The sequence below is a fragment of the Eulemur rufifrons genome, chromosome 29 (genome assembly GCF_041146395.1).
Source record: "Eulemur rufifrons isolate Redbay chromosome 29, OSU_ERuf_1, whole genome shotgun sequence".
NCBI lineage: Eukaryota > Metazoa > Chordata > Mammalia > Primates > Lemuridae > Eulemur > Eulemur rufifrons.
In genome coordinates this window covers 48582535-48610175 of record NC_091011.1, presented here as the reverse complement: position 1 = coordinate 48610175, position 27641 = coordinate 48582535, and the positions used below count along the sequence as shown (strand labels likewise).

The 27641-nt window shown below is 38.5% G+C and overlaps 1 protein-coding gene across 1 annotated transcript; it reads left to right on the top strand.

Moving 5' to 3' along the window:
* The first annotated feature begins 16417 nt into the window (after window positions 1-16417).
* On the top strand, window positions 16418-26836 carry STEAP2 (STEAP2 metalloreductase). Its single transcript, XM_069462174.1, has 4 exons — window positions 16418-16909; window positions 19762-20289; window positions 23151-23315; window positions 26549-26836. The coding sequence occupies exons 1-4, from the start codon at window positions 16418-16420 to the stop codon at window positions 26834-26836; spliced, it is 1473 nt and encodes a 490-aa protein (XP_069318275.1).
* Window positions 26837-27641: the final 805 nt, after the last annotated feature.

Below are 27641 nucleotides of genomic sequence, written 5' to 3'. Positions count from 1 at the left end.
TTTAAAAATATTTTTAAAATATAGTTTACCTACATATTTTACCTACAATAATTTATGGTTTTAGAACAGTTAGAAAATGCTATATCTTTTAATAACCCTTTGTGGAAGTTATATAATGCTATTTTTTTAAAAAAAAAAAAATACAGAAAAACAACATACTTTTCATTAACTGCTAAGATTCATGAATTTCCTCCATAAATTCTCCAGAACAAGTTCTAGAGGAAAAAAAATTCCCACTAATCTCATTATTTGAGAATTGTGTTTAAGTAAAATAAAAATTGACATAACATTTAATGACTTTTTTTTCCAGTTACCAAAATGGAAAATTATTTCACCTAAACTTTAAACCTTAATAATACTTGGCGATAGGGGAGGGGTTACATTTAAAGTCAAACAAAGGATGTATTTCCAAAGTAGCATTTGCAAAGGTTAATCTGTGTATGGACTACAAAGGGGAAAGTGCAGTGCCCCAAAGATCGATCCAAGACCACCTTTTGGTTCTTTTCCTAGTTAATAAACCACCAGGAGGGATAATTTTTAAACTTAATTTGCTAAAATGGGAATTTACTAGCGTATGAAAAAATTTTCCCAAATTTGAGAATTTTTGGTAAATTGACTTTATATTTGAGAATAAAGATCTCTTGCTTCTTCTACTGACACCATCTACACAAAAAAATAAAAGATACTTGACTACTTGGTAATCTACCAGGAGAAAAGTTACAAAATGCCAGAGCCGAAGTTGCCGTTACAGGTCAGAGATTCCCCGAAATACTAAAAGCCAGCGCAGCCCTAGGAGGTAAGCGGCTTTCTGAGGAACACAAGCATCCTGGCACCCGGCCTAACCTTCATTTCCCCAACACCAAAGCTCGCGCGGCACCAGCTAGAGTGAAGGTCAAAGTCAACAGATTAATCTCTGCAATCCACCGACTGTGAGGGACCTCCTATCCGAGGGAGTTTTAAAATGTGTTTTATGAAAGGGCCTTTCTGAACATTTTATTCCAAGGACAGTCCAGCCAAAAGACAGTTTAGGTGGGTAAAGATGAGAAAAAAGAACACACACAGAAGAAAAAGCGCTGTTTCTTGGAGACTTGTCAGAAACTAGGAGTGGGGAGGTGGGAAGCGAGGCGCGCGGGCTTGCGGGGGCGCGTAATAAAAGCAACGTCTAGAGCGGAAAGGCGACCACACATTATAAAAGAAATGGAGTAGAAAAGTGGGCCTGACGATTCTACAGCTGCTTCAGAGGGAATCTGCGGGAGATCACGGGGAAGCCCCGCGGGGTGGCGGGGGGCGCAAGCGGAGGTACGACATTCAGAAGCTCCCAGTTGAGGGGAGCGCAAAACTGCGGAGCCGAGTGGCCGGAGTCCCCCATACACTCATTGCTCTCTCCGGCTCGGTGCTTTTCGTCCTCCCCAGCTCCCCCCACCTCCCTACTCGCTCGGAGCTCCTCGATTCCTCCCCCGCTCTTCCCCGATCCCGTCGGCGTCTCCCCACCCGGCCCTCAGCGCGCTCGGCGCCCTCCGGCCGCGCAGCCCCTAGCGGCGCGTCACTGCGCTGCCGGCCTCCGCGCGCCTCCCCCTCCTCCTCTCCGGCCCTACGGGATCCAGCTTGGCGAGGCGGGGAAGCAGCCGGAGCGCGACCGCCGCGGCAGCCACCCTGCAGCCGCCAGTCGGGGGTGCAGTCCATAGGCCCTGGGGCCCCGGCCGCCCCTTTGGGAGTCGGCGCCGCTCCCGGGGAGCTGCAAGGCTCGTCCCTGCCCCGAGCTGAGGGCGCCGTGTGCGCGGAGGTGAGCGGATCGGGGTAGAGCGCGAGAGGAGGTGGCGGCGGCGGAGTTGAGGGTCAAGATGCAGTCGGCGCCACGCTCTGCATCCATGCTCTCCGGATTCCGCGCCCTCTGCGGGCGTCCGCCTGAGCCGACGGGGTCTCTGCTGTGGCACCTTGAGGTGGGGAGTGGGAAGGGTGGAGAAGGGTGTCGGTTCCTCCGATTCCGCCCCCTACTTCTCGTGGTCTTCCCCGAGCCCCGGGGAAGTCCTGAGGTCGGGCCCAGTAGAAAGAAGGCCAGGAGGGACATCGTCCCAGGTAGGATGTGCCCCAAGGGGAAAGGACAGGCAGGTTACTTTCGCCTCCCTGATTAGCCTACCTGCCGCTTGGCGTTGACGCAGGGCATTTCATTGGGGATCATGCAGTGCTGTTTTGCGAACAAGTGTTTGTAGTAGTCATTTTGTTTATTACCCAGTAATGTGAACATGGTGTGTTTAGGCCATTTTGTGTTAGGAAGTAATTGGCCTCTTCTTTGAGTGTCCTAAATTATCTTTGAGCCCGGTGTTCAGCCTCAGCCAAAACTTGTTGAAAATTATGCCCTAAAAATCTTGCTCTGAAAATAGAGCAGAGAGATAAAGAGAATTTTTGTCGGGAGATTTCCATTTATTATCTCCCCCACCCCATGGAGAAGGATTGGTGTCAGTTTTTACTCCTCAGGCAGTTCGTATTTTAGATGGAAAAACTTATTCCAGGCCATGGTTAATTATCACTCATCACTATAGGGGAAACAGAATTCAGACTCCTCCCTCCATCCCACCCCCACCCCCACCCCCACCCCTGCGCCCAGGACTTAGATTAGATTCTGGTTCTGTTAACATCCCCACTGTTTGAAACCTTTTTAGTTCTCCAAACCACCTCCCCATCCTCTTTCTTTCCCCCTTTGTTTTTCTTCATGTTGCTGATCTCTGTTTATTTTATTTTTCTCTAATGCCACACACACACATATATATGTATATTTTTTTACTCTGCATCTTTCTCTCTATTGCTTCAAAGTTTAGAAGCTGTTTAAAAAAAAAATCCTAGCTATTTTGCAAGATATTTAGAAACATATATGGAACTATAAATGATGCCATTGGGATGGCTGCTATTTCTGCCTCTTAGCTAGTCAGGCTGTCAGGGTTCATAAATGAATGAGACTATTAATAATGATAAATTGAGCTGATTGTGCAGGAAGGAAATGAAAAGCTTTATCCAAATCACTTTTTATTCTACTACTGCCATGGAAAATGTACTTATGGTGAATGAGCATAATTGTATTTTAATACTGAAAAAAATAACACAAATGAAGGCAAATTTTTAAAGAAAGAATTATAAATGAGTTAGAAAAGTGAGAAAGAGGATAGGTACATCAAAGATTGGAAAGACTAGGACCACAGGTGTGATAAAAGACAAAATCAGGACATAAGGAGATGCATTTATTCTCTGCTTAGCCAATAACCATGGCATAGAGGTAACCAAGACATTGACATAACCAGGACATTGATGTATCACTTACCCCTTTGGGGCCTACATGTTGTGATCAACAAAAAAAGATGTCTGACTTAGAGAACTATTACATCTCTTTTGGTCCTTACATTTTTGATGCATTCAATAAGAGAGAACATTTATTGCATCCTTAGTTACACTGCCAGACAATGTGGAGGCAATGATGGACAAGACAAACATGATTCTGCCCTCGCAGAGCTTACTGTCCAGTGGGGGAGATGGTAAACAGTAAAGAAACGATTATGTACAATAATTACAAAGGAAATTTAGCAAGGGCTGAAAGGAAAAGGAAAACAAACAAACAAAAAAACCTGGAGTGAATCATTCTACTAAAGAGACAGAACAGCATATGCAAAGTTCCCAACATGGGAAAGTGGTCTTTTTTCCTTCTAGAAAAGGATGCTATGGCTGGAAAATATACAGGGTAGGGTTAGAGACTTGAGCAGAGGCTAGCTCATTCAAAGCCTTTTAAGTCATGGTCAGAAAGGTGGCTAAAGTTCTAAGTACAACAGGAAGCCATTGATTTTAAGGAGGGGAGAGACATTTTTGCGATGATTTACATTTCAAAACTATCTTAACTGCTATGTGGAGAATGATTTGGAAAGGGCCATAGGAGAAAGTAAGGTGGACCGGTTAGGAAATGTTTGCAGAGTTCTGGCAAGAGATGATAGACATCTGGACTACATTGGTGTCAGTGGAAAGGGATTTAAGAAATATTTTGGAGAACAGCAGTTGGCTTGGGATTTTATGTCAAGGATGAGGAAGCAAGGACTCAAGAATGACTCTCAGATTTCTGACTTGAACAGCTGGTGGGTAATGGTGCCAGTTACTGATATGACGAAATTTCAGGGTGAATAAGAATAGGTCTCAGGGGAGAAAGTTCTGTTTTGAACCTAAGTTGATATGTCACTGGGAGAGGTCATAACCATAGCCCCTTGGGAGGCAAAAGGGGATGATCTCCAGGACAGAAGTGGATAGGTTGGCCTTTGATAGGTTAAGGTGGTGATCATGAATTTAACGTGAAACTAATGAGCTCACTTGCTTCTTTAGCAAGTGATTCTCACTTAATTCTTCTTTAGCAATCTTCACCAACTTGGATACAGATAAAGAGAAAATGGATAACTGAGTTCTTCAGGACTAGAGTTTTGCCAAGCAGATATGATGGAGAGTAAGGGGATCGAGGATCTTTTCAAAGGAGTGACTATCAATATACATTATAAAATCTAGTCTGGGTTTAAAGAGACACCAGAGCAGGTTGATGGAGAATGGAGGACATTACACAGTTGGAAAGGTAGGAGTTAACAGATTAGATTTCTTTTGCTATCTAGAATTACTGTTGTGACTATTTAAACTAAGATTATTGGCAGTCTAGGAGATAGTGCTTGGAGATAGCAGAGAGTGAGTGACTGAGGTGGGGTAGAGGCAACAATTCATTGCCTTTGATTGATAAGTCAAGGAAACAAGAGGCCCTGAGGTCGAATGGTTCATCTCCTTGGAAGATGAAGTCCTAGAAAAAGATGACAGCTATTGGGATAGAGAGGATGACTGTGTATGTACTGGTGGCCAGAGTCTGCAGTCGTAAGGAGTAAGCTAGGAGTCAGTGAGGACCTGGAGAGAGTATTATGAGGTGCCATGAGCCTCAAAGGAACTAGCAAAGAAGAAATGTTCTGATGTGGGCTTACAAAGTCAAGAATATGCTACCTACCCCGTGGCCCTGGGGGATTACATTTTCTTGATAACCTATGCAAATCAGCAGGTTGTGAATGTCATCAAATCTCTGGAGACAGCACATTCAGTGTAACTGTCATCCAGTAATTGATGTTCTAGGTATTTATGTGTAAAACAAATTAGGTTCTATTTTTCAAAATTAACATAGCACAACAGCTGCCATTCAGCTACAGGAATGTCCAGAAAATCCTGCTGAAGTGAAAACCATAGAAGGCCAAGTAGCTGCATGTAAGTGAATTCTTTACCATGATAATACACTCTCAAGTATTAAATGCATGCAGCAAGTCAAATGCCCATTCAAGAAAACTGTGACCTTGAAATTTCAAGGAGCCCGTGTGTTACTTAATCACACTTTGAGGTCGAGCTCCCAAAGTTGAAATGTTAAATATATGGCAGTGATATTACCATTATTATATAGCTTCAAGACTCAGAAACAAAAGAATTTTAGTGTTGGAAATGACCAGAGGAGTCAAGTACAAACTTTTTGTTTTCTGTTTAACAAAGGAAATTGAAACAGAGAATGGAGAATCAGGTGATTTCAGGAGCTTAGGGCTGCCGTTTTGCCTTGATACCACAAAAACAAAACTGTCTATAAATGACATAGTTTTATCAATTATTTAATCTGGATTACCTGTGAATAACATCAAGTGAAAAGGTAGAGACTCTGGGACTTTGTTAGTCAAAGTGTGGCCCATGGACCAGCTCCTTGGGCATCACCTGGGAGCTTGTGAGAGATGCAGAATGTCTTGCCTCACCCCAGACCTTCAGAAACTGAATGTACATTTTAACAAGATCCCCAGGTAATCATATTTGCATCACAGTTTGACAAGTGCTGTTCTAGGAAGTCAGTCCACTTGCAAATTCTGGTATGCTTGGGTCAGCAGTACCTATGATGCCTGGAGAGCTGAGGAGAGGAGTCCCTTGTAGGACAGAACAAAGAGAAACCATTATCAGAACATTCTGAATTTTGAGTGCTGTGAAACAACAGGAACAAAATGTGCTGTGTGGTGGGATGACGCATTTTATGGAGTGATATTACCCTTCCCAGAAAGTGAAGAAAGAAAATTGCAAAATAGTGTGTGGGCCTTCTGATGCTGCTTGTGTCTGAGTAGGAAAGGGGAAAGGACTGCATGCGTATTCTTCAGCCTCCTGTGTTCAAGGGTAATTGTTATTCTCTGACTAGTATATTTAATAATTTTTCATTATTACAAACAACAATGTAAAAATGGACATAAATGAAGGCCAAAAAGCCACATCTGCTATCTCCAAATACCTAAATAAGTATTAGATTGAATCCTGAATCTTTTAGTAGAGTTGTCCTCAAGGTTGGCTGCATATTAAAATACCTGATAATCTTTTAAAAAATGCTTATACCCAGGCTGGACCCCAGACCAATTAAATAAAAACTGGGTAGGGGAGGGCAGTGACCAGGGATCACTGTGTTTTGAAGTTCCCCAGGTCATTACATTGTGCAGCTAGGGTCGAGAACCACCACTTTAGTAAGTCATTTGCAACCCTTGTGGGAAGAGGCAGCTCTGAGATTGCAGTTCTGCTTCTCCACGTGCCAAAGCAGGGGGACCCTCCATCACTTTCATAACATAGCGCCAAGCCAAGTCAGCAAAACTCAGGTCACACGCTCACTGGCCAGTGGGGTTTTCAGAACATTGAGAAAAGTAGGATTTTTTTTTTTGCTTTGTTTTGTTTTGTTTTGTTTTGTTGGGTTTTTTTGTTTGTTTGTTTGTTTTGTTTTTGAGACAAAGTCTTGCTTTGTTGCCTGGACTAAAGTGCCGTGGCGTCAGCCTAGCTCACAGCAACCTCAAACTCCTGGGCTCAAACAATCCTTCTGCCTCAGCCTCCCGTGTAGATGGTACTACAGGCATGCACCACCATGCCCGGCTAATTTTTTCTATATATTTTTAGTTGGCCAGATAATTTCTTTCTGTTTTTAGTGGAGATGGGGTCTCACTCTTGCTCAGGGTGGTCTTGAACTCCTGACCTTGAGCCATCCTCCTGCCTTAGCCTCCCAGAGTGCTAGGATTATAGGCATGAGCCACCGCGCCAGGCCATGTTTTGTTTTTTTGAGACAGCGTCTCACTCTGTTGCCCAGACGTGATCATAGTTCACTGTAGCCTTGAACTCCTGGGCTCAAGGGAGCCTCCACCTCAGCCTGCTGAGTAGCTGGGACCACAGGTGCACGCCACCATGCTCACATAATTTTTAAATTTTTTTTGGTAGAGACAGCTTCTCACTATGTTGCCCAGGCTGATCTCAAGCTCTTGCCCTCAAGCAATCCTCCTGCCTCAGCCTTCCAAAGTGCTGGAATTACAGGCATGAGCCTCTGTGCCCAGCTGAAGTAGGATTTTTTTTTTTTTTCATTTCAATAGATTTAGGGGGTACAAGTGGTTTTTTGATACGTGGATGAATTGTATAGTGGTGAAGTCAGGGCTTTTAGCGTACCCATCACCCAACTAGTATACCTTGTACCCAATAAGTGATTTTTGATCCCTCACTCCCCTCCTGACCTCCTCCGCTCTTAGTCTCCAAAGTCCATTGTACCACTCTGTATGACCATGTATACCCATAGTTTAGCTCCCACTTGTAAGTGAGTACATGCGGTATTTGTTTTTCCATTCCTGAGATTTATGGAATTATGGCATCTAGTACCATCCAAGTTGCTGCGAAAGACATTATTTCATTATTTTTTATGGTTGAGTAGTATATGTATACCACATTTGTATTCCATGGTATATGTATACCACATTTTCTTTATCCACTCATCAGTTGATGGCCCTTAGGTTGATTCCACATCTTTTCAATTGTGAATTGTGCTGAAACAAACATATGAGTGCATGTGTCTTTTGATAAAGTAACTTCTTTTCCTTTGGATAGAAACCCAGTAGTGAGATTGCTGGATTGAATGGTAGGTCTACTTTTAGTTCCTTAAGGAATCTCCATACTGTTTTTCATAGAGGTTGTACTAATTTACATTCCCACCAAGCATTTCCTTTGCACTGCAGTCATGCCAACATCTATTGTTTTTTTACTTTTTAATGGCCATTCTGACAGGGGTAAGATGGTATCTCATTGTGGTTTTAATTTGCATTTCCCTGATGATTAGTGATATTGAGCATGTTTTCATATGTTTGTAAGCCATTTGTATATCTTCTTTTGAAAAATGTCTGTTCATGTCTTTTGTCTACTTTTTAATGGGGTTATTTGGGGTTTTTTTGCTGATTTGTTTGAGTTCCTCGTAGATTCTGGATGTGAATCCTTTGTTGGGTGTGTGGTTTGCGAATATTTTCCCCCTTCTCTAGGTTGTTTGTTTACTCTGTTGACTATTTCCTTTGCTGTACAGAAGCTTTTTAGTTTAATTGTCATTTATTTGTTTTTATTTTTGTTGTGTTTGTTTTTGGGGTCTTAGTCATAAATTCTTTGCCTAGGCCAATATCCAGAAGAGTTTTTCCTAAGTTTTCTTCTAGAGTGTTTATAGTGTCAGGTCTTACATTTAAGTCTTTAATCCATTTTGAGTTAATTTTTGTATATGGTAAGCGATAAGGATCTAGTTTCAGTCTTCCAAATGTGGCATTCCAATTTTCCCAGCAGCATTTATGGAATAGGGCATCCTTTCCTCAGTATGTGTTTTTGTCTGCTTTGCTAAAGATCAGTTGGTTGTAGGTGTACAGTTTTATTTCTGGGTTCTCTATTCTGTTCCATGAATCTATTTGTCTACTTTTATACCAGTACCATGCTATTTTGGTTACTATAGCCTTATAGTATAATTTGAAGTTGGGCAATGTGATACCTCCAGATTTGTTCATTTTGCTTAGGATTGCTTCAGATATTTGGGCTCTTTTTTTATTCCATATGAAATATAGGATTGCTTTTTGTAAATCTGTGAAAAATGACATTTGGTATTTTTATGGGGATTGCATTGAATCTGTCTATAATTTTGAGCAGTGACATTTTAACAATATTGATTCTTCCAATCCACGAGCATGGGATGTTTTTCCATTTGTTTGTGTCATTGACAATTTCTGTCATCAGTGTTTTGTAGTTCTTCTTGTAGAGATCTTTCACCTCCTTGGTTAAGTACATTCCTAGGTTTGATTTGTTTTGTTTTGTTTGTAGCTATTGTAAATGGTATCAAGCTCTTGATTTGATTCTCAGGTTGGCTATTACTAGTGTACAGAAATTTTACTGATTTGTGTACATTAATTTTGTAACCTGAGATTTTACTGAATTTGTTTATCAATTGTAGGAGTCTTTTGAAGGAGTCTTTAGGGTTTTCCACATACAAGATCATATCGTCAGCAAACACAGATAATTTGATCTCCTCTTTTCCAATTTGGATGCTTTTTCTTTCTTTCTCTTACCCAATTGCTCTGGCTAGGACTTCCAGTCAAAGTAGGATTTTTTTAAAAGAGTTTACCTTTGGCCAGTTTTCCTAAAATTTGAGTAACAACAGTTACTCTTTTTTTTTTTTGAGACAGAGTGTCGCTTTGTTGCCCAGGCTAGAGTGAGTGCCGTGGCGTCAGTCTAGCTCACAGCAACCTCAAACGCCTGGGCTTAAGCAATCCTCCTGCCTCAGCCTCCCGAGTAGCTGGGACTACAGGCATGCGCCACCATGCCCGGCTAATTTTTTTTTCTATATATATTTTAGTTTGGCCAGATAATTTCTTTCTATTTTTAGTAGAGACGAGGTCTCGCTCATTGCTCAGGCTGGTCTTGAACTCCTGACCTCGAGCGATCCACCCGCCTCGGCCTCCCAGAGTGCTAGGATTACAGGCGTGAGCCACCGCGCCCGGCCAACAGTTACTCTTGATGAAAATGTTCTAAAGTTGGATTATGGTGATGGTTGCATGACTCTATAAATGTACTGAAAGTCATTAATTTGTATACTTAAAATGGGGGAATTTTATGATATGTAAATTATACCTCAAATAAGGTTGTTTTTTTTTTTAAGTTGCTGTGTATGCTTCAACATTCATAATTCATTATATTAATTAGATAGCCAGGAAGCTAGTGCCTATTTTGTGTCATTGGGTCTTCAGCACCCAGCCAGTGCCTGATGGATAGGGCTCAGTAAGATGTTGGATAGGTGAATGGGTGGGGATTGATGGGTGGATGGATGGATGAGTATCATCATGATCTTTGGTTGTGGACTGATTCCTAAACTGATGTCAATCATCAGAGATCCGTAAAGTTGATAGCACTCAGTGGTGAGCATTGGTGCCTTTGTAACCACAGACATGTGTAAACTATTATCTGGTAAGGCATTGAAATTAGGGAAATGGATTTGCATAGAGGCTAGAGTGCCAGGTCTTTCATAGATGACTGTTTATTTATAAGTAAATTACTGCAACACAGAAAATTTTCTATTTGCTGGCCAATAAACATAGCTATTCTTATCTCAAAGTACCATCTGCAACAAGGTTATCAGAAGGGGAGATTATTTCAGCCATGTTGTGACATACTATGCCCAGCTTCATTTTAGATATACCTCCTGGTCATGTTAACTTACCGTGTTATGAAAGCCTGGGTAAGCACAGGGCACATGGTTGTGCTTGAGAGAGCATACTACACTTGTAAGGTAGGCAGAGGGATGCTACAGCATTCTTCTCTGCCCCATACACAGAAGAAAAATGGGTGAGGAAGCATTAGGGGAATGTTTTCGTTTTAACTTTTTGAAGAGTATCTTAGAATTTTATTAACTGAAGTCCTTGGGAAAAAGATTATTTAAGTAAATTTCTGGACTAACCTAGATTTAACTAGAAAGCTTTTTTGTTTAACATGCATCAGAATCATATGTAGGGCTTGTTAAAACACAGATTGCTGGGCTTCATCTCTGATTGAGGAGGTCTGAGGTAGGGCCTGAGAATTTACATTTCTGACAAGTTCCCAGGTGATACTGATGCTGCTTGTTCAGGACCTCACTGGGATAACCTCCATGTTAGAAATCATATTCTTATTTTGCAAGCAGAATTGCAGCTTGCTTTTGGAGTTTTCTAAAGGACTTCACAACTTCTTCCAAAAAATAAAAAACCTAAAAGCAAAGCGAAAAAGAATCCCTACTTTTTCCTCCAAAGAAACTCTTTATTGTCGTAAATATAAACAAATAGTTGAGTTTTGCTTGTTTATTTAAATACTAAGAGAATTTGGGGATTATCTTAGTGCAACCTAAAAGTTGTGATAGTAAAAATCATCATCTACTTGCAGAAAATTCAACTGAGATATATGACATTTCGTCTCCAGAATGTGCCCCTTCCCCCCTGAGTATGAAGCAAATGTCTCCAGGTGCAGGGGGCTGGCTCCAAGGTGCCTTCCTCCCCTCTCCTGAAGGGTTTTCCCTGCAGCAGGCTGAAGGGGCTCTTTCACATAGAGAGCTTCCTAATATCTATGAAAGCAGTAGTCCTCAGACTTGTACACTTTACATACTGGTAAAATAAAATAAGAGAAAGGGTCTATATAGGATTGCCAACTCAAACAACTGTTACCACTATCGTTTTATGAGAAGAGGACATTTTGACCCCCAAAATTAGGAAAGACATACTCTCAGAGTAAAGGACGATTCTTTAAGTTAAATAATTTTATGAATAACTCCCTACTCTGTTCATATATTTTTAAATTGCTATTTGAGAACTGTGGCCCAAGCACTTTAAAGGCAAGGTAAAAGAAAACCAAATATAATTTGGGGGACTTCTAGTTTCAAGCTAGAATGAAGTTGTACACTGTCAACAAACTGATTTGAGGAAATTCTGTGTGAATTAGAGACTGTTTTGTAAATATAATTTTATTACTTCTGTAATCATTAAAGAATGACTAGATATGAAGGAACAAGCACCATGTAATATTTCCTTTTCTATGTTTCTAGACCATGCTTTGATCGTACAGTCTAGTTTTTAATTGTATGCTGAGGTGAGGTTTTTTCCTACTCTGTGTTGTAAGTACATCCTCTCTCTTCCTAACTAGGGGAAGAGACAGAGGCAAAATTCCTTGAGCATAAGCACCATGCCTTCTCTTGCCCTTTGTCATAGGAAAGAAAGCACACAGCGGCCTGTGTAAATTCACGTTAGGCCACAGAAGGGCAGATCTGCCTTTAGATTATACTTGCATCATTCCTTGCCAATGGAAATGTACAATGTAAGGTTTTTAGTACTCTTTTTTGTAAATAGCTGAACCTCCTTCAGATGTTGACATTATTCATTTTTTTGTTACTCTGTTTTTCATGGATATCACAAGTGTTAACTTCAGCTCAGCTATTAACCAAATGATCCTATAGATTAACAAATTATAAGTTGATGAGATTTTGCTCCAGTGTCCCAGCACCAGGTAGTTACTCATAGCTTATGGGAGATGGGTTGCTTTTAGGTGTGGGTGTGGGTGAGTCCAACAGGATAATAACATACTTCTTGACCCTTTCTTCTTTCCTCCCCTCTACAAGCAGTACATACCCTTGTGTTGTCTACAGTCTCCAGAAAACAATATGGTTGCTATCCAGGATTGTTCAAGAATTACACAGCAACCAATTATGTTTAGTTTTATAGTATTAATAAATTTAGATCTTTGTTAGTTTTTGTCCAAAAATGGGAATTATTTCACCCATGTTTTATCATTTTATGATGAGAATTCCTAAGCATTACAGTTTTGGATTTATCTAAAACTATCCTAAACTGAGATTCATATTTTAGCTATTTAAAGTTAGTATTGTTTTTAGAAAGCATAGTTATAGATGACATTTGGAGATGCTAAACAGTTTTGAGTTAAGATTCCCCATATAATGTTTGCATTGCAGTTTCAGAAGGAGCATAGGTTGGAAGACTTGTATTTGAATCCTGGTTGTGTCATTACAAACTGTACTGTGTCGGACACATCACTAAAGTTCTCTGAGCCTATTTCCCTCATCTTTAAGATGGGCATAATATATACTCCACAGCCACTTGAGAATTAAATAAGATAATGTAATATTACATATGAAATACATATGAAAACATTCTATGAACTATGAACTGGCACAGAAGCATACGGTATTATATGCCTTCAGAAATAAGCAAGTAATCCATCTCTTAGATCTTTTTTTCCTCTCTTTCTCTCTCATGGATGCTTTTACATTCCTTAGGAATATAATGAAAAGCGTCTCATTTATTAGGCCAACTTCTATTCATAGCCACAGCCACACTACTAAAGGGTTCAGTTAGAACTTGCCATTATAAATACTATGTAAATAAAGCACAAACATGTTAGACCAGAGTCATGTACAAAATGCATGATATAATGAGGGGCCTGTAGGTGATTATTGGGTCCTGTTCACATTATGGTTTACAGAAGGGGTTTGAACTTGCTTTGTAAAATAAGCAGAAAATTGATACTGTTTTGTTTTTAGTTCAAAAAGGTCTTAATCATCATGATGGTTAGATTTAAAGATTTTGAGATTCTTACATATACTTTGGGAGATGCTGCAGTACACACTCAGAAGATCAGGACAGGGATATAGGAAACTGGGGTTCCTGTGTGTGAATCTAGTAACCTTTTCCAGCCTTAGATGATGCATATGATTAGGGGTAGGTAAGTTGGTCACTTCACTCTTAATTTTTTAATGAAATGAGCATTGATTTCATTACTTCTGGTTCCTTTAACCACTCCTGATTCCCAACATAGCCAACCACATCTCCAAGAGGATGCTGACAGTTTTGTACAAGCCTAGTGCCTCTAACCCCTACCTGCCCTTCCGAGTGCATGAGACCATTCAAGGGTAAGCAGATAGTTACCACTGCTTCTATCTTGAAAGGTGTGAAATGAAACATGTAGTAGATTTTAAAATAATAAGTTTTCGTCTTTCCCAGGATGTAATCTAGACATTAAGATCACTAGGTAATACTGAGGAATAATGAAATGACCAAAGAAAAAGGAGTGCTCGTACCAATATGAGCACAATCATAATTCTTCCACCTTGACCCCCATAACCGCTCCCCCCCAAAAAACCCCTTTCTGAAATTCTTTACATACACCCAGATGACACATGCCTTAGCTGGACTGCCTGAGTTCTAATCCTGGTTCCCCTACCTTCTGTCTTACGACTTTGGACAAATTGATGATCTTCTGCATGTCTGTTTCCTCATGTATAAAATAAGCATGACAATATTAGCACCTATCTCACAGGGTGATTGTGGAGATTCAATCAGTTAATATATGTAAAGGACAAGATAGCTGAAACATAATATGTGCTATTTAAGTATTAGGTAATACTATTATTATTGTCCTTCTAAAGCTTAATCTACTAATGTATTTGGAGTCATGGAATGTGTCCCACTTCTAGGGTAAAAAGTTTAATTTTTCTGGCTCCAGTAACTTCAAATTTCATTTAGTAAAAACCTCCCCAAACTGTTTTTTTGAAACATTCCACCTGTGCCTGGAAAATCCATTAAATCCTCTGAAGTGATTCACATCTGCTATTATTATTGGCATAAAAAATTATGCAATTAGGATAGAATGCAAGAGTATTTTTCATTCAGACACAACAGTGACATTAATTCATGGTAATCTTATTTGTATTCTTGAGCAAATTATTACAAACATGAACATTTTAGACATTAGTCTCTTAAATAAAAAATAACTTAACAAATTTTTCCACGAAGGGTAACTGCATCATAGCCTATGCAGCCAATGAATAAAAAGGGAGGAAAAGGATTTCATGAGTATTGTGTAATTTATTGTGTAATTTAAACACATTACTAACCCATTTTCCATAAGGAAGCTATCTTTCTCAATAAGTTATACGATCTAGGGTGAATGATAGAAGTCTATGGTAGTTCATTAATCCTTTGTTATTTTTGATGCCTCTTTTTCTTAAAATATTAAGTGTCAGGGTTCATTTTTTATTAGCTGGTTTATCTTACTTTCATTTAATGATAAAGTCACTAGTTACTGAGGTGTAGAGGACAGTTTATAGCCTCCACCCCAAATGACTCATCTACACAGTTTTGGTTTAAATGGCTTTTTTTTTTTTTATGGTTTTACTGTCTTCTGTTGATTTGTGAGCTATCACTGGGTGTCACGGTCCTCTCTGCCTCCAGCGGCATTTCTGATTGGCTGCCTCTGACCTGGTGAGAAGCTGGGTAATCAGACTTATTAAAAGTGTGTTTTCTGGGAGGCCGAGGAGGGCAGATTGTTTGAGCTCAGAAGTTCGAGACCAGCCTGAGCAAGAACGAGACCCCGTCTCTACTAAAAATAGAAAGAAATTATATGGACAGTTAAAAATATATATAGAAAAATTAGCCGGGCATGGTGGCACATGCCTGTAGTCCCAGCTACTCGGGAGGCCGAGGCAGGAGGATCGCTTGAGCCCAGGAGTTTGAGGTTGCTGTGAGCTAGGCTGTGTAAGGTTTTTGGATAGGCTGGCGCCGGAGAAAGAAAGACGAGCAGAGTTGAAAGGGGTAAGCAACGCGGCTTTATTGGGGTGCTCCCGGGCGAGGTTCACGGGCCCCAAGAGAGAGAGACCCGGGAAGTCGCATCGCCCAGAAGTCTGAGTGGGTTTATATATGTTTTTAGGGATGGGGATAGGGGTTTCTTTGGCAGGAAGATTTGTGGTGGGGAGAACAAGGAATTGTCCCTTGCAGTTTTAGGGTGGGTATTGAGAAATAGGAGGGGGCCGGTAGTATGTGTGGACTCCAGGAACCCAGACTCTTATCAGGGTAACCATCCAGGTGTGGTTGTCCTTTAACTTAGCTGGGCCTTGCAGGCATTGTCCTTGGCAGGTTGTGGGCTGCTTCTTTTTCCATTAGGGAGCGGAGGGGTGCCCGCCACCAGCCTTACAGGCTGACGCCATGGCACTGTAGCCTGGGCAACAGAGTGACACTCTGTCTCAAAAAAAAAAAAAGTGTGTTTTTAAAAAAAGTTCTGGGTGAAAACTTCAGTCTCTTTCCTTTTGTGCTCTAGTGCCTTGCAACTCAAAGAGGGGTCTGCAGATCAGCGACACTGGCATTGCCTTTGTTAGAAATGCAGAATCTTGGGCCTCCCCCTAGACCTACTTAATCAGAATCTACATATGAACAAGATTCCCAGGTGACTTGTGTGCACATTAAAATTTGAGAAGCCCCACTTTAGCTCATCACCTTTGTGACAGTTAATTTTCCTCTTGAGAGATGCTTTTTTAAAAGGTGAAAGATTTATACAATCTGAAGAGAAACCAGAGTAGAGATACTTTCTTAGCTTACAAATTGTATCTTGCTGTGTTCTATGTTATATAGTGTGCCAAAATATTTAACCTTTAGAAATGCAGGATATTATTACAACGTCTAGAAGTGTTTTAATGTTTGGTAATAGGTACTTGATGAATATTTTATTTTCTCTCCCCTAGGATATTCCTGGTGATCTTGGAAGAGTCCGTATCATGGAATCCATTTCTATGATGGGAAGCCCTAAGAGCCTTAGTGAAACTTTTTTGCCCAATGGCATAAATGGTATCAAAGATGCCAGGAAGGTCACTGTAGGTGTAATTGGAAGTGGAGATTTTGCAAAATCCTTAACCATTCGACTTATTAGATGTGGCTATCATGTAGTCATAGGAAGTAGAAATCCTAAATTTGCTTCTGAATTTTTTCCTCATGTGGTAGATGTCACCCATCATGAAGATGCTCTAACAAAAACGAATATAATATTTGTTGCTATACATAGAGAACATTACACTTCCCTGTGGGACCTGAGACATCTGCTAGTGGGTAAAATCCTGATTGATGTGAGCAATAACATGAGGGTAAACCAATACGCAGAATCCAATGCTGAATATTTGGCTTCATTATTCCCGGATTCCTTGGTTGTCAAAGGATTTAATGTTATCTCAGCTTGGGCACTTCAGTTAGGACCTAAGGATGCCAGCCGGCAGGTATGTATTTTAAAATTTTATTCTTATTTATCTGGTATTTTGTAGTTAAACAGCTAAGCAAATATCGGATATTTAAAAACCAAATTCTGACATTCTCCAATGATTATCATTTTGAAAACTGTGTACAAGCACCTGAAGATTAATGTTGTGACCTTGTGAGGTGCACTTCTATTCCCAAAATGATGTGGAAAGCTGGGGAATAACCTGGACTTTTCTGTCATAACTAGTTAATTAAGGAAGAGGCAAAGTTGGCTAATGAATAATGTGACACATTGCATTGAGTCTCTCCTGGCTTCCTCACAAAAAGAAACAGTAACAAACAAGTCATTTATTTTCCCTCTTTCCCTTTCTTCCTTCCTCCCTTCTTTCCTTCCTTGCAGCTATTTGGTAATGTGGTCTTCCATCTCTGAATGAAATACTGTTCAATATGATCCTCAAGAAGAATGCTTTAGAAGTGCCTTTTTATTTGACATAGATTAAATACTCATAGAATTTAAAACCACACAGTTTGTTTTCTTTTAAGTGTAGGTTTTAATCTCCGTGTGGAAAGTAGTGGGCAGACTTGATTCCTTAGGTTCTCCTTTGGCATATGAGTTTACGGGCAATGTTTTATGTAGTTAAATTGGAAAAGAAAGCAGATGGGGAGCTTTGTCAATGCCTTTGTGGAATGAGAGCTTTTATTAGTAAACACATAAAATAGTGCACCTTAAAAATCTTTTAAAGGTGTGCTTTTGCATTATGATTAAACATGAAGATAAAATACTTTTGTTATTTTCGTTGATAAACACAGCTGATTAGGGTGAGTGTGATGGCTCATACCTATAATCCCAGAACTTTGGGAGACTGAGGCAGGAGGATCACTTGAGGCCAGGAGTTCCAGGTCAGCTGGGCAAATTAGCAAGACCCTGTCTCTAAAGATAGAAACAAAGAAGTTAGCCAGTTGTGGTAGCATGCACCTATAGTCCCAGCTACTCAGGAGGCTGAGGCAGGGGGATCACATGAGCCAAGGAGTTTGAAGCTACAGTGAGCTATGATTGCACCTCTGCACTACAACTGGGGTGACAGAGCAAGACCCTGTCTCTAAAAAAATTAAAAAAAAGGACAACTGATTAGATTCCTTAGAAAATTAAGTATTGTATCATTGTATGCTGTATATCAGAGTCATGATAACCATTCACTTTCAAGTCTTTAATTTGAAGACTAGTAAAAGAATATATACTTTCCTGTAGGCTATTTCTGAATTCTTTTTTTTCTTTTTGTCATGTCCACTGAAGTTTAGCAATGGATATAGACTGAAGCAAATTAGAGCCAGGACCTATGAGACAAACCATAATTTAATCCTTCACCCGCATTTGTGACAATTTTAATTTTTTAATAGAAAAAAATTTTGGAACAGTGATTAAATTCAAAATGAGGTACAGAAATAGTTTAATTTGTATTTCAGAGTGCTTGTGCCCTTATTTTGAATGTTTGATCTATACTTTTAAGTTTGTTAGAAAATTTTATAACTTAAAAGAAATTTTTTCCAAAGGAGTACAAAAAGAGTTTACTCCACCATTATCACAACTGTAATAAATTAATTTAGAATGCTTTTCCTTATTTCTCTGGTACAAAAGGACTCCTATTTTAGAAGTTCATTAATGTTTATATAATTGTATAGGATTTGTCATTCATCTGGCTAATGTTACCTAAGATTGATAATCTAAAGAGCTCTATATGGTCACCATTATGTAAACAAGTTTAACATGCAAATATTTCAGTGTGGTATACTTCAGAGCCCTCATACAAACATCTTCAGGGATATATTTAGGAACTTGTTTTCCCAAACATTGCTTGGAGACTTTACAGAAATATTTTTCTAGCCCTAAGTGAGATGACCTACCTGTTAGTAATAACAGTTCATTCTGGTGATAAACTTGGTGCTCAATAAATACTTGTTGAATTTTCAACTATATGGTTTTGGTTGTTTGCAAGACTACCTTAACCCACACCCATCACATCAATAGAGTTCCTTGAAAAGTAATATCTTAGTCTTAGAAAATGGCAGTAGCTTTTCTATTTAAATTAACTTATAATCCTTATAATGTCATTTTTTTTTTACTTACCAGATCTATCATCATTTAAAAATAAAAGGATATCATATATTGACCAATGAAATAATATACCTGAGATTATCCATGGTTTTTCAGAGATATCTAGTGTATTAGTTTCTAAGCCTAAAGATTTTTATGAATAGTACAGCATCATGCATACTTTTATTTTTAGAGATTTTTAATTGCAAATGCCACCATCTAGAGCCCATGCCCATTCTCGCTCTTGCTGAATATCTGTAAACAGCAGAGCTTGCAGTCACACTACTGGGCAGAATCACTAGTCCTAGAACTAAATATTGTCCACGAAGGCAGGGAGAGCCAGTCCCATCTTGACCACTAAGGGAGTTAGAGAGTTGAAAGGAGGCAGGGGCGTGGCCAGCAGCTCAAACTCCACCTGGACCCCTGCAGGGGACACCTTACCTGGCTGTTGCTACTGAACCACATGGCCACCTTTCTTTCCACCTGCCTGTCTTTTCCTAAGGACTCCACTCTGAGGATCCCAAGTTGAAGCTAGATTTTCCTGCATTTTACTTTCATGTTATCACAGGTGGCAAGGACTTTTTTGTTTTTGTGACACTTTTAAAATCTATTACTAATAGGTTAATAAATTAATAAATGCTTTATCTCCTTAACTCTAGTCATTTGCATCACTCAAGGCCACCACAAGCGATGCTCCATGGATGAAGTGGAGCATGCGATGGTTATACCATTTTTATAAATGACAGTAGTAATGATGAGTCTCTTTGTTTTTTTCCACAGGTTTATATATGCAGCAACAATATTCAAGCTCGACAACAGGTTATTGAACTTGCCCGTCAGTTGAATTTCATTCCCATTGACTTGGGATCCTTATCATCAGCCAAGGAGATTGAAAATTTACCCCTACGATTATTTACTCTCTGGAGAGGGCCAGTAGTAGTAGCCATAAGCTTGGCCACATTTTTCTTCCTGTATTCCTTTGTCAGGGATGTGATACATCCATATGCAAGAAACCAGCAGAGTGACTTTTACAAGATTCCTATTGAAATTGTGAACAAAACCTTGCCTATAGTTGCTATTACTTTGCTGTCCCTGGTTTACCTGGCAGGTCTCCTGGCAGCTGCCTATCAGCTTTATTATGGCACCAAATACAGGAGATTTCCACCGTGGTTGGAGACCTGGTTACAGTGTAGAAAGCAGCTCGGGTTACTAAGTTTCTTCTTCGCTGTGGTCCATGTTGCCTACAGCCTCTGTTTACCAATGAGGAGGTCAGAGAGATACTTGTTTCTCAACATGGCTTATCAGCAGGTACTGAACGTGTTTGTTATTTATCTGACTCTAGTAGAATATTTTATTGGTATAAAATGTAAAACATAAAATGTTACATACCTCATAATGGAATTTTACTTTTGGTATTTTAGAGAAGGGGACGTATTGTTCTTTAATGAATGTTTTGGCATAAGCATTGTGTGGATGATTCAAAATTATTTAGGATGAAAAACTGCTACCATCCCCTTCTTTGCAGAATCAAAGCAGAGAAATGGAGGGTTGGAATTTCACCCCCCCTTTTTTTAATGTTACAATTGCAATGATTGATTGCTTTCAGCATTGAAGAATTAAATTATTTTAATGTTTTATAATTGGCCATGCTCCAAAAGATGAGGCAACTTTCAGTAAATATATACAGTAGATCAGGGTGTGGTAGCTCACGCCTGTAATCCCAGCACTTTGGGAGGCCAAGGTGGGAGGATCAGTTGAGAGCAGGAGTTTGAGATCAGCCTGAGCAACATAGTGAGATCCTGTCTCTACAAAAAAATTTTTTATAAAAATTAGCCAGGTGTGGTGATGCGCACCTGCAGTCCTAGCTACTCAAGAGGCTGAGGCAGGAGGATCACTTGAGCCCAGTAGTTTGAGTTTGATTGCACCACTGCACTCTAGCCTAGGTGACAGAGTGAGACTCTGTCTCTAAAAAAAAAAAAAAAAAGTTATACACACACAAAATAAAATTAGAGCCAGTGAAAATATAAAACAAAACAGGATATCAAGATCAGGAAAAAAAGTAGAGTAGACTTCTGCTGGCTAAGAATGTCTACACAGCTTCTTTGGCTTTGAGATTTGGGTTACAGTGAAAAAGGAGACACTGTTACTTACAAGGTTCTTGTTATCAAAAAGCAGGAAAGATTCTAGTTCCTCAGGTGAAGCTTTTCTACTACTTAGCACTTCACAAAAAAATCTCAGAAAGAGCTTCAAGGAAGGGGCTTGATGATGAGGTAGACTGTGATTTTCCTCGATAATTTCCATTCTGCAAATGTAATACAAGGGGTTTCACTGAAGCTGTTTGGTGTAGCATTTCTCAATGAAAGCCAAGGATATTGCACCGAAACAAATGTGTAAAAGCATTTGCATTTTATAAGGAGCCAAGGCGTTGTGGTCCAAGTATGTAGCATCTAGTACTTAAGCTTGTTTCAACAATAAAACCTTAAATAATTTTTAAGAAATTAATAGATTGATGTCCTTTAAGCCATTCGCTTTCTAAAAATAATACTTCCCCTAACTGGACACAACAGCTTTCGTAGTTGCCCAACCAGCTCCCCCACCACCTTGCAATCATTGCTCAGATCTCACCTTCCTAGTGAGGCCGATGTTGGACACCATTTAAAATGCTGCCACCTGCCTCCAACCCCAGGACTCTCGGTCCCTCCGACTTATCCTGATCTACTTTTTTCTTTTTTCAATAGCACTTATCATCTTCTAATACACTTAATGTTTTCCTTGTTTAGTATATTTACCTTTATCTGCCTTCTCCCATCAGAGTGTGAGTACGCGAGAGAGGGATCTTTGTCCATGTTCACTGATGCATGCCCAAGGCCTACAGCTGTGCCTGGACATAGTAGACACTCAGACAGCATATTTGTGGGATGAATGAATGGACTGGAGGGCAGGTAGATCCAGGTCGTAGTCCCTGGGGTGCACTGTTATTCTGTATTGTTGTATAAACATCAAACAAGAAGATGATACCTTTTTTAAGAGAGGAGCTCTGTGGCCTCTTTTAGGATGTTGGTATGATTGCTTCAGGAAACTAATATCTAAGAAGTAACTTTTTTAAAATTTCAACTGTTTTGTAAACTGGAACTGGACAAAGTTAAGCTAGAGTTAAGTTAGAATCTGTTTTCCATGAATAGATATTTACTTAAATCAAAACTTCAGCTGAGCCAGGCATTTGCCTATAATCCCAGCTACTTGGGAGGCTGAGGCAGGAGGATCACTTAAGCCCAGGAGTTTAAGACCAGCCTAGACAACAGGGCAAGACCCTGTCTCTAAAAAAAAAAAAAAAAAAAACCCACAAAAACCCAACAAAATATAACCAACAAAACTAAGCTGAAAGAATCTAACCCTTGATTTATACTCTACTATTGTTTGTGTAAAATACCATAAATTCAGAGTTAATTGTCTGACTTGATTATATTATATGCATTATCAATGTAAGGAAAAGATATTTAGAAAAAAGCTATTTGTGAATGAGGCAGTTGGACAGTTGGAAGAGTATATTAATGAGGCAATTAAAGTGGCTAAATATTTGAGCTCCATAGGGCTTTATAGTCAGGGAAATCACAGCTTTCTAGGAAGAGAAGATGAGAAGAAAGAGATAAACAACACAGATATATTATTCATGTGAGGAAGAAAGACACAGAAGTAGTTTAGAAATTCCCTGCCTGGATCTAAGTTGAACTAAGTCAGAATGTACCCCAAATACTCAAGCAAGTTTAAACCAGCTTGTAAAAGTACCTCAAAATTCAGTCTAACTGCCAATAACTTCTTTTGTGTCACCCTGGAACCCCCCACTCAGCAGTTCACGATCTTGGACTCCAGAGCCCCTGTAATGAGGATGCATTACCAACGTGATGGCATAGGTTCTCCCCGCTGCTCACACATACCAAGGAAGGAGAAAGTCTTAGTCTTCTTTTTGTTTAACTCTCCCTTCCTTTTCCCTTACTCCTGGAACAGTACCATCCAGTAACAGGTTCTCCGTAATGGTTAGTTAAATTGAATCAATACAACTTAAATATGTCCATATATGACCTAGGTTGTCTTATGCCAAAAGTAATCTCTGTGCCGAACCAGTTAATGTTCTACCAAATAAAGGAAACTCACATTTGCTTTCTTGTTAGATTCATGCAAATATTGAGAACTCTTGGAATGAGGAAGAAGTTTGGAGAATTGAAATGTATATCTCCTTTGGCATAATGAGCCTTGGCTTACTGTCCCTCCTGGCAGTCACTTCCATCCCTTCGGTGAACAATGCATTAAACTGGAGAGAATTCAGTTTTATTCAGGTATGTTGGGTTTTGTTTGGTGAGGGATTGGGCAGCATAGAATTTCATTGTTAAGCACAGTTGAATCTTAAATATGATCCTTATAAAAAGAGTGCCTTTGGGGGCTGTATTTATGCATCTAGGAAACCATTGTTGGAGGCCAGCTTAGGACTACTCTGGTAGTAAGTGAAAGACCAGTACATGATTGTACTGGAAGGCTTTGATAGCACTGCCTACTGTGTTATGGAGGAAGATTATTTTTAAAAGAAAAAGAAAGGAAAGTGGGAGAGGAGTGAGCTTAGATCAAATTTAATGTCAAAAGTCAATTTATTGTTAGCCAAATGAATGAAAAATCATTTTATGTTTTGAGTCATCTTGATCTGTCCAGAAAAATCTCATTAATTTGAATTCGAGTGGGGAGGTCAGTCTGAATATTTTAAAGAAATGTGTGTGTATACACATACACAAACACAAGTACTGGTAAACTAGGTAACTGGGTTAATGGATTATGACAAGCAACAAGCCTGATGAATCTTGTTAGAATATGTATTTATTATATCTGTCTTACACTAATGTTTATAAGTGTAAAGGGATTTCAAAACAAGTTTAGTAAGTTAAACATTCACCTTCTTCAATAATAACTAAATAGTAAGTTTGCCTATTTTAAAAATATACAACTCAAACTTAGATCCTATCTATATTTTCACAAAATCTGTATTGGTTGTATCCAAATGGTTTATAGCACAATACATAGATTAGTGCATCTTTGCACAGATTAGTACTACTTTGATCATATACTAAGTTTTGTTTCATTTCTTTGCCTATTTGCTTGAGGGTTTTTTTGTTTAAGTCATGTAAAAATCTCATTCAAATTAAGGACATAACCCTTGTCTAAATTCATTTTCCCTTTTTGAAGAAAAGGGAATGTGAACACTTTCTCAATAGCTAGTTTAATCACACCTAAAAAGAAATAGAAGACTCTCTGATAAGAGGTTCTAGACAGGTGCAAATTATCATTATAAGTTTAGATGAGTAATTGCAAACATTTTCCTGCGAAGGAGTTGATATTTTCTCAGTGAAGTTAGACATTACATCATTTTACTGATGTAATATTATTTTTATGTGACAGACCATTTCTCAAAGTAAGCAATGTTAAACTTTAGGGAACCAAAGAATGCTGACCTTTTAGAATTTAACCTGTAAACTGCCTCACTGAAGTACTCTTAATAATCCCATTTCATATGGTCAGTAAAGCCATATGTTTGAATTGCTATTTATATTACGTATTAATATTATAGGATTTTTCATATTTACCTGTTAACTAGTGTGTATGTGGGTGTGTATATGTATGTCCATGATAATGCTCTTCAGCATTTAATTTTATCATATATGTATTTATGTATATACAGTCATGCCTCACTTAACAACGGGGATACGTTCTGAGAAATGCATTGTTAGGTGATTTCTTCCCATGAACATCATAGAGTGTACTTAAGCAAACCGTAGCCTAATTGCTCCTAGGCCCAAACCTGTACAGCATGTTACTGTGCCAAATACTGCCAGCAATTGTAACACAATCGTAAATATTTGTGTATCTAAACATAGAAAAGGTACAGTAAAAATATGGTATTATAATCCTATAAACCACTGTTGCCTAATGCTCTCTGATGTTGACCAAAATGCCATTATGTAGCACATGACTGTTTATACGTATGTGTATACACGCACACATACACACACACATACATACTTTTTTTTTAATACACAACTGGTGGGAATATGGATAACCTTTATAAAGAAGAGTTTACTTGCAGGTACATGGATGGACGGAACTGGAGGCCATTATCTTAAGTGAAACAACTCAAAAACAGACAGTTCAATACCTCATGTTCTCACTTATAAGTGGGAGCTAAATAATGTGCACAAATGGACATGAGTGTGGAAAAATATTCATGGGAGACTTGGGAGGGTCAGAAGGGGGTAAGGGATGAGAAATTACTTAATAGGTACAATGTTCACTATTCAGGTGATGGTTACACTAAAAGCCCAGACTTCACCACTATGCAATATATCCATGTAACAAAACAGCACTTGTACCCCTTAAATTTATTCAAATGAAAAAAAGAAGAGTTTAGTAGTCTGTATCAACACCCTTAAGGAAAAGCTAGATGTTTGACCAATCATCCTATTAGAAATCAGTCCTAAGGAAATAAACCAAAATATAGAAAAGGGCCTAATGTGACATTTGTAGTTGAGGGAAGTTGGAAATAGAGTAAATTATCAACAAAAAGGAGTGGTTCAACAAATTATGCACATCCATTCAATAGAATATTATAAAGTATTAATGTCATTTTCATATTTAATGACATGAGGAAAATATTCTTTTTTATTTGACATATAATTGTACATATTTATGGGGTACATAGGGATGTTTCAATACATGTTTAATCATCAGATCAGGGTAATTAGCATATCCATCATCTCAAACATTTATCATTTCTTTGTGTTGGGAACATTCAATATCCTCCTTTTAGTTATTTTAAAGTATATAATATATTATTGTTAACTATAGCCACCCTACAGTGCTATGGAATGCTAGAACTTATTCCTCTTATCTAGCTCTAATTTTGTATCCTTTAACAAATCTCTCCTGATTCTCCCTTCCCCATACCCTTCCTGGCCTTTAGAATCCTGCATTCTACTTTTTACTTCTATGAGATCAACTTTTTTTAGCTTCCACATATAAATAAGAACATGTGGTGTTTAACTTTCTGTTCCTGGCTTATTTCATTTAACATAATGTTCTCCAGTTCCATCCATGTTGCCTCAAATGACATGATTTCATTCTTTTTTATGGCTGAATAGTATTCCATTATCTGTATATACCACATTTTCTCTATCCATCCATCCGTTGTTAAACACCTAGGTTGATTCCATATCTTGGCTATTGTGATTAGTGCTGCAGTTAACGTGGGTGCAAATGCCTTTCTTGATACAATAAATGCAATAATCAGAATACTAAACTGTATGAAATAAATTAATAAATATACATGTATCTATGAAAATGTCAAAAATTGTGTAATTCAATAGAGGACAAAGAGTAGCTTGATAATTTAAGACAAAATCGTTTTCTCAAAATAAAAACATGGTGACTAATGAATGAGTGCTCAGTAAAAAAAAAACATAGTATATTTGGATGGGTTAATTTATGATTTTGGATCATTTGTTTCTTTTTCTTCCTCCCCTGCCCCAAGTCTACACTTGGATATGTCGCTCTGCTCATAACTACTTTCCATGTTTTAATTTATGGATGGAAACGAGCTTTTGAAGAAGAGTACTACAGATTTTATACACCACCAAACTTTGTTCTTGCTCTTGTTTTGCCCTCAATAGTAATTCTGGGTAAGGTCATTTTACTCCTTCCATGTGTAAGCCAAAAGCTGAAACGAATTAAAAAAGGCTGGGAAAGGAGCCAATTTCTCGAAGAAGGTATTAGAGGAACAATTCCTAATCTTTCCCCAGAGAGGGTCACAGTAATGTGATGATAAATGGTGCTCACAGATGCCATATAAAGTTCTACTCATGCCATTATTTTTATGACTTCCTCTATGTTCAGTTGCAAATGTGCTGTCAAATTACTGTGGGTTGAAACTTGTTAAATGAAATTTCAGCTGAATTAGTGATAAAATATTCTTCAAGTTAATTTTCACAAATGTCATGTTTTAACAATATGATTTTTGTAGTCAACATACTGCTGAAATTTAGGAATGTTTTGTTTTGCACAACCATGACAGTATTGAATAACTATATTTCATAAGCAGGCAAAAATATTTATAGTTAATAATATAGATATAGCATAATATTAAAAACAATTTGCAAACCAGCAGAATTTTAAGCTTTTAAAATAATTCAATGGATGTACTTTTTTTTCTGAAACTTAAGTAAGGTTTTAATTATTCTCCAAGTTAAGAAATAGAAATTCATAATCATACATTATTTTTAAGAAAGGACATATTATATTAGCATCTAGGTAAGGGTGCATGCTAACATTCCTATATTTCTCTCATATCAGATAGGATTTGAAGAATGTAATTAATTGTATCAAGGTGATTATGTGAACAAACACAAAAAGACAAATGTGAATTTATATTTAAAATACATTAGAGACATGAAATACATACTGATTAATGCATACCTCATGAAATATTTTATTTTTTATCACATGACAAAGCAGTTTCATTTTCATATCAATATATTGATAAGGGAGAGGACTCAGTAATATTTGGCCTCCAAAACTGCTATCTCTAATATAGTACCAATCCTGGGAATTATATAATTATTCCTAGA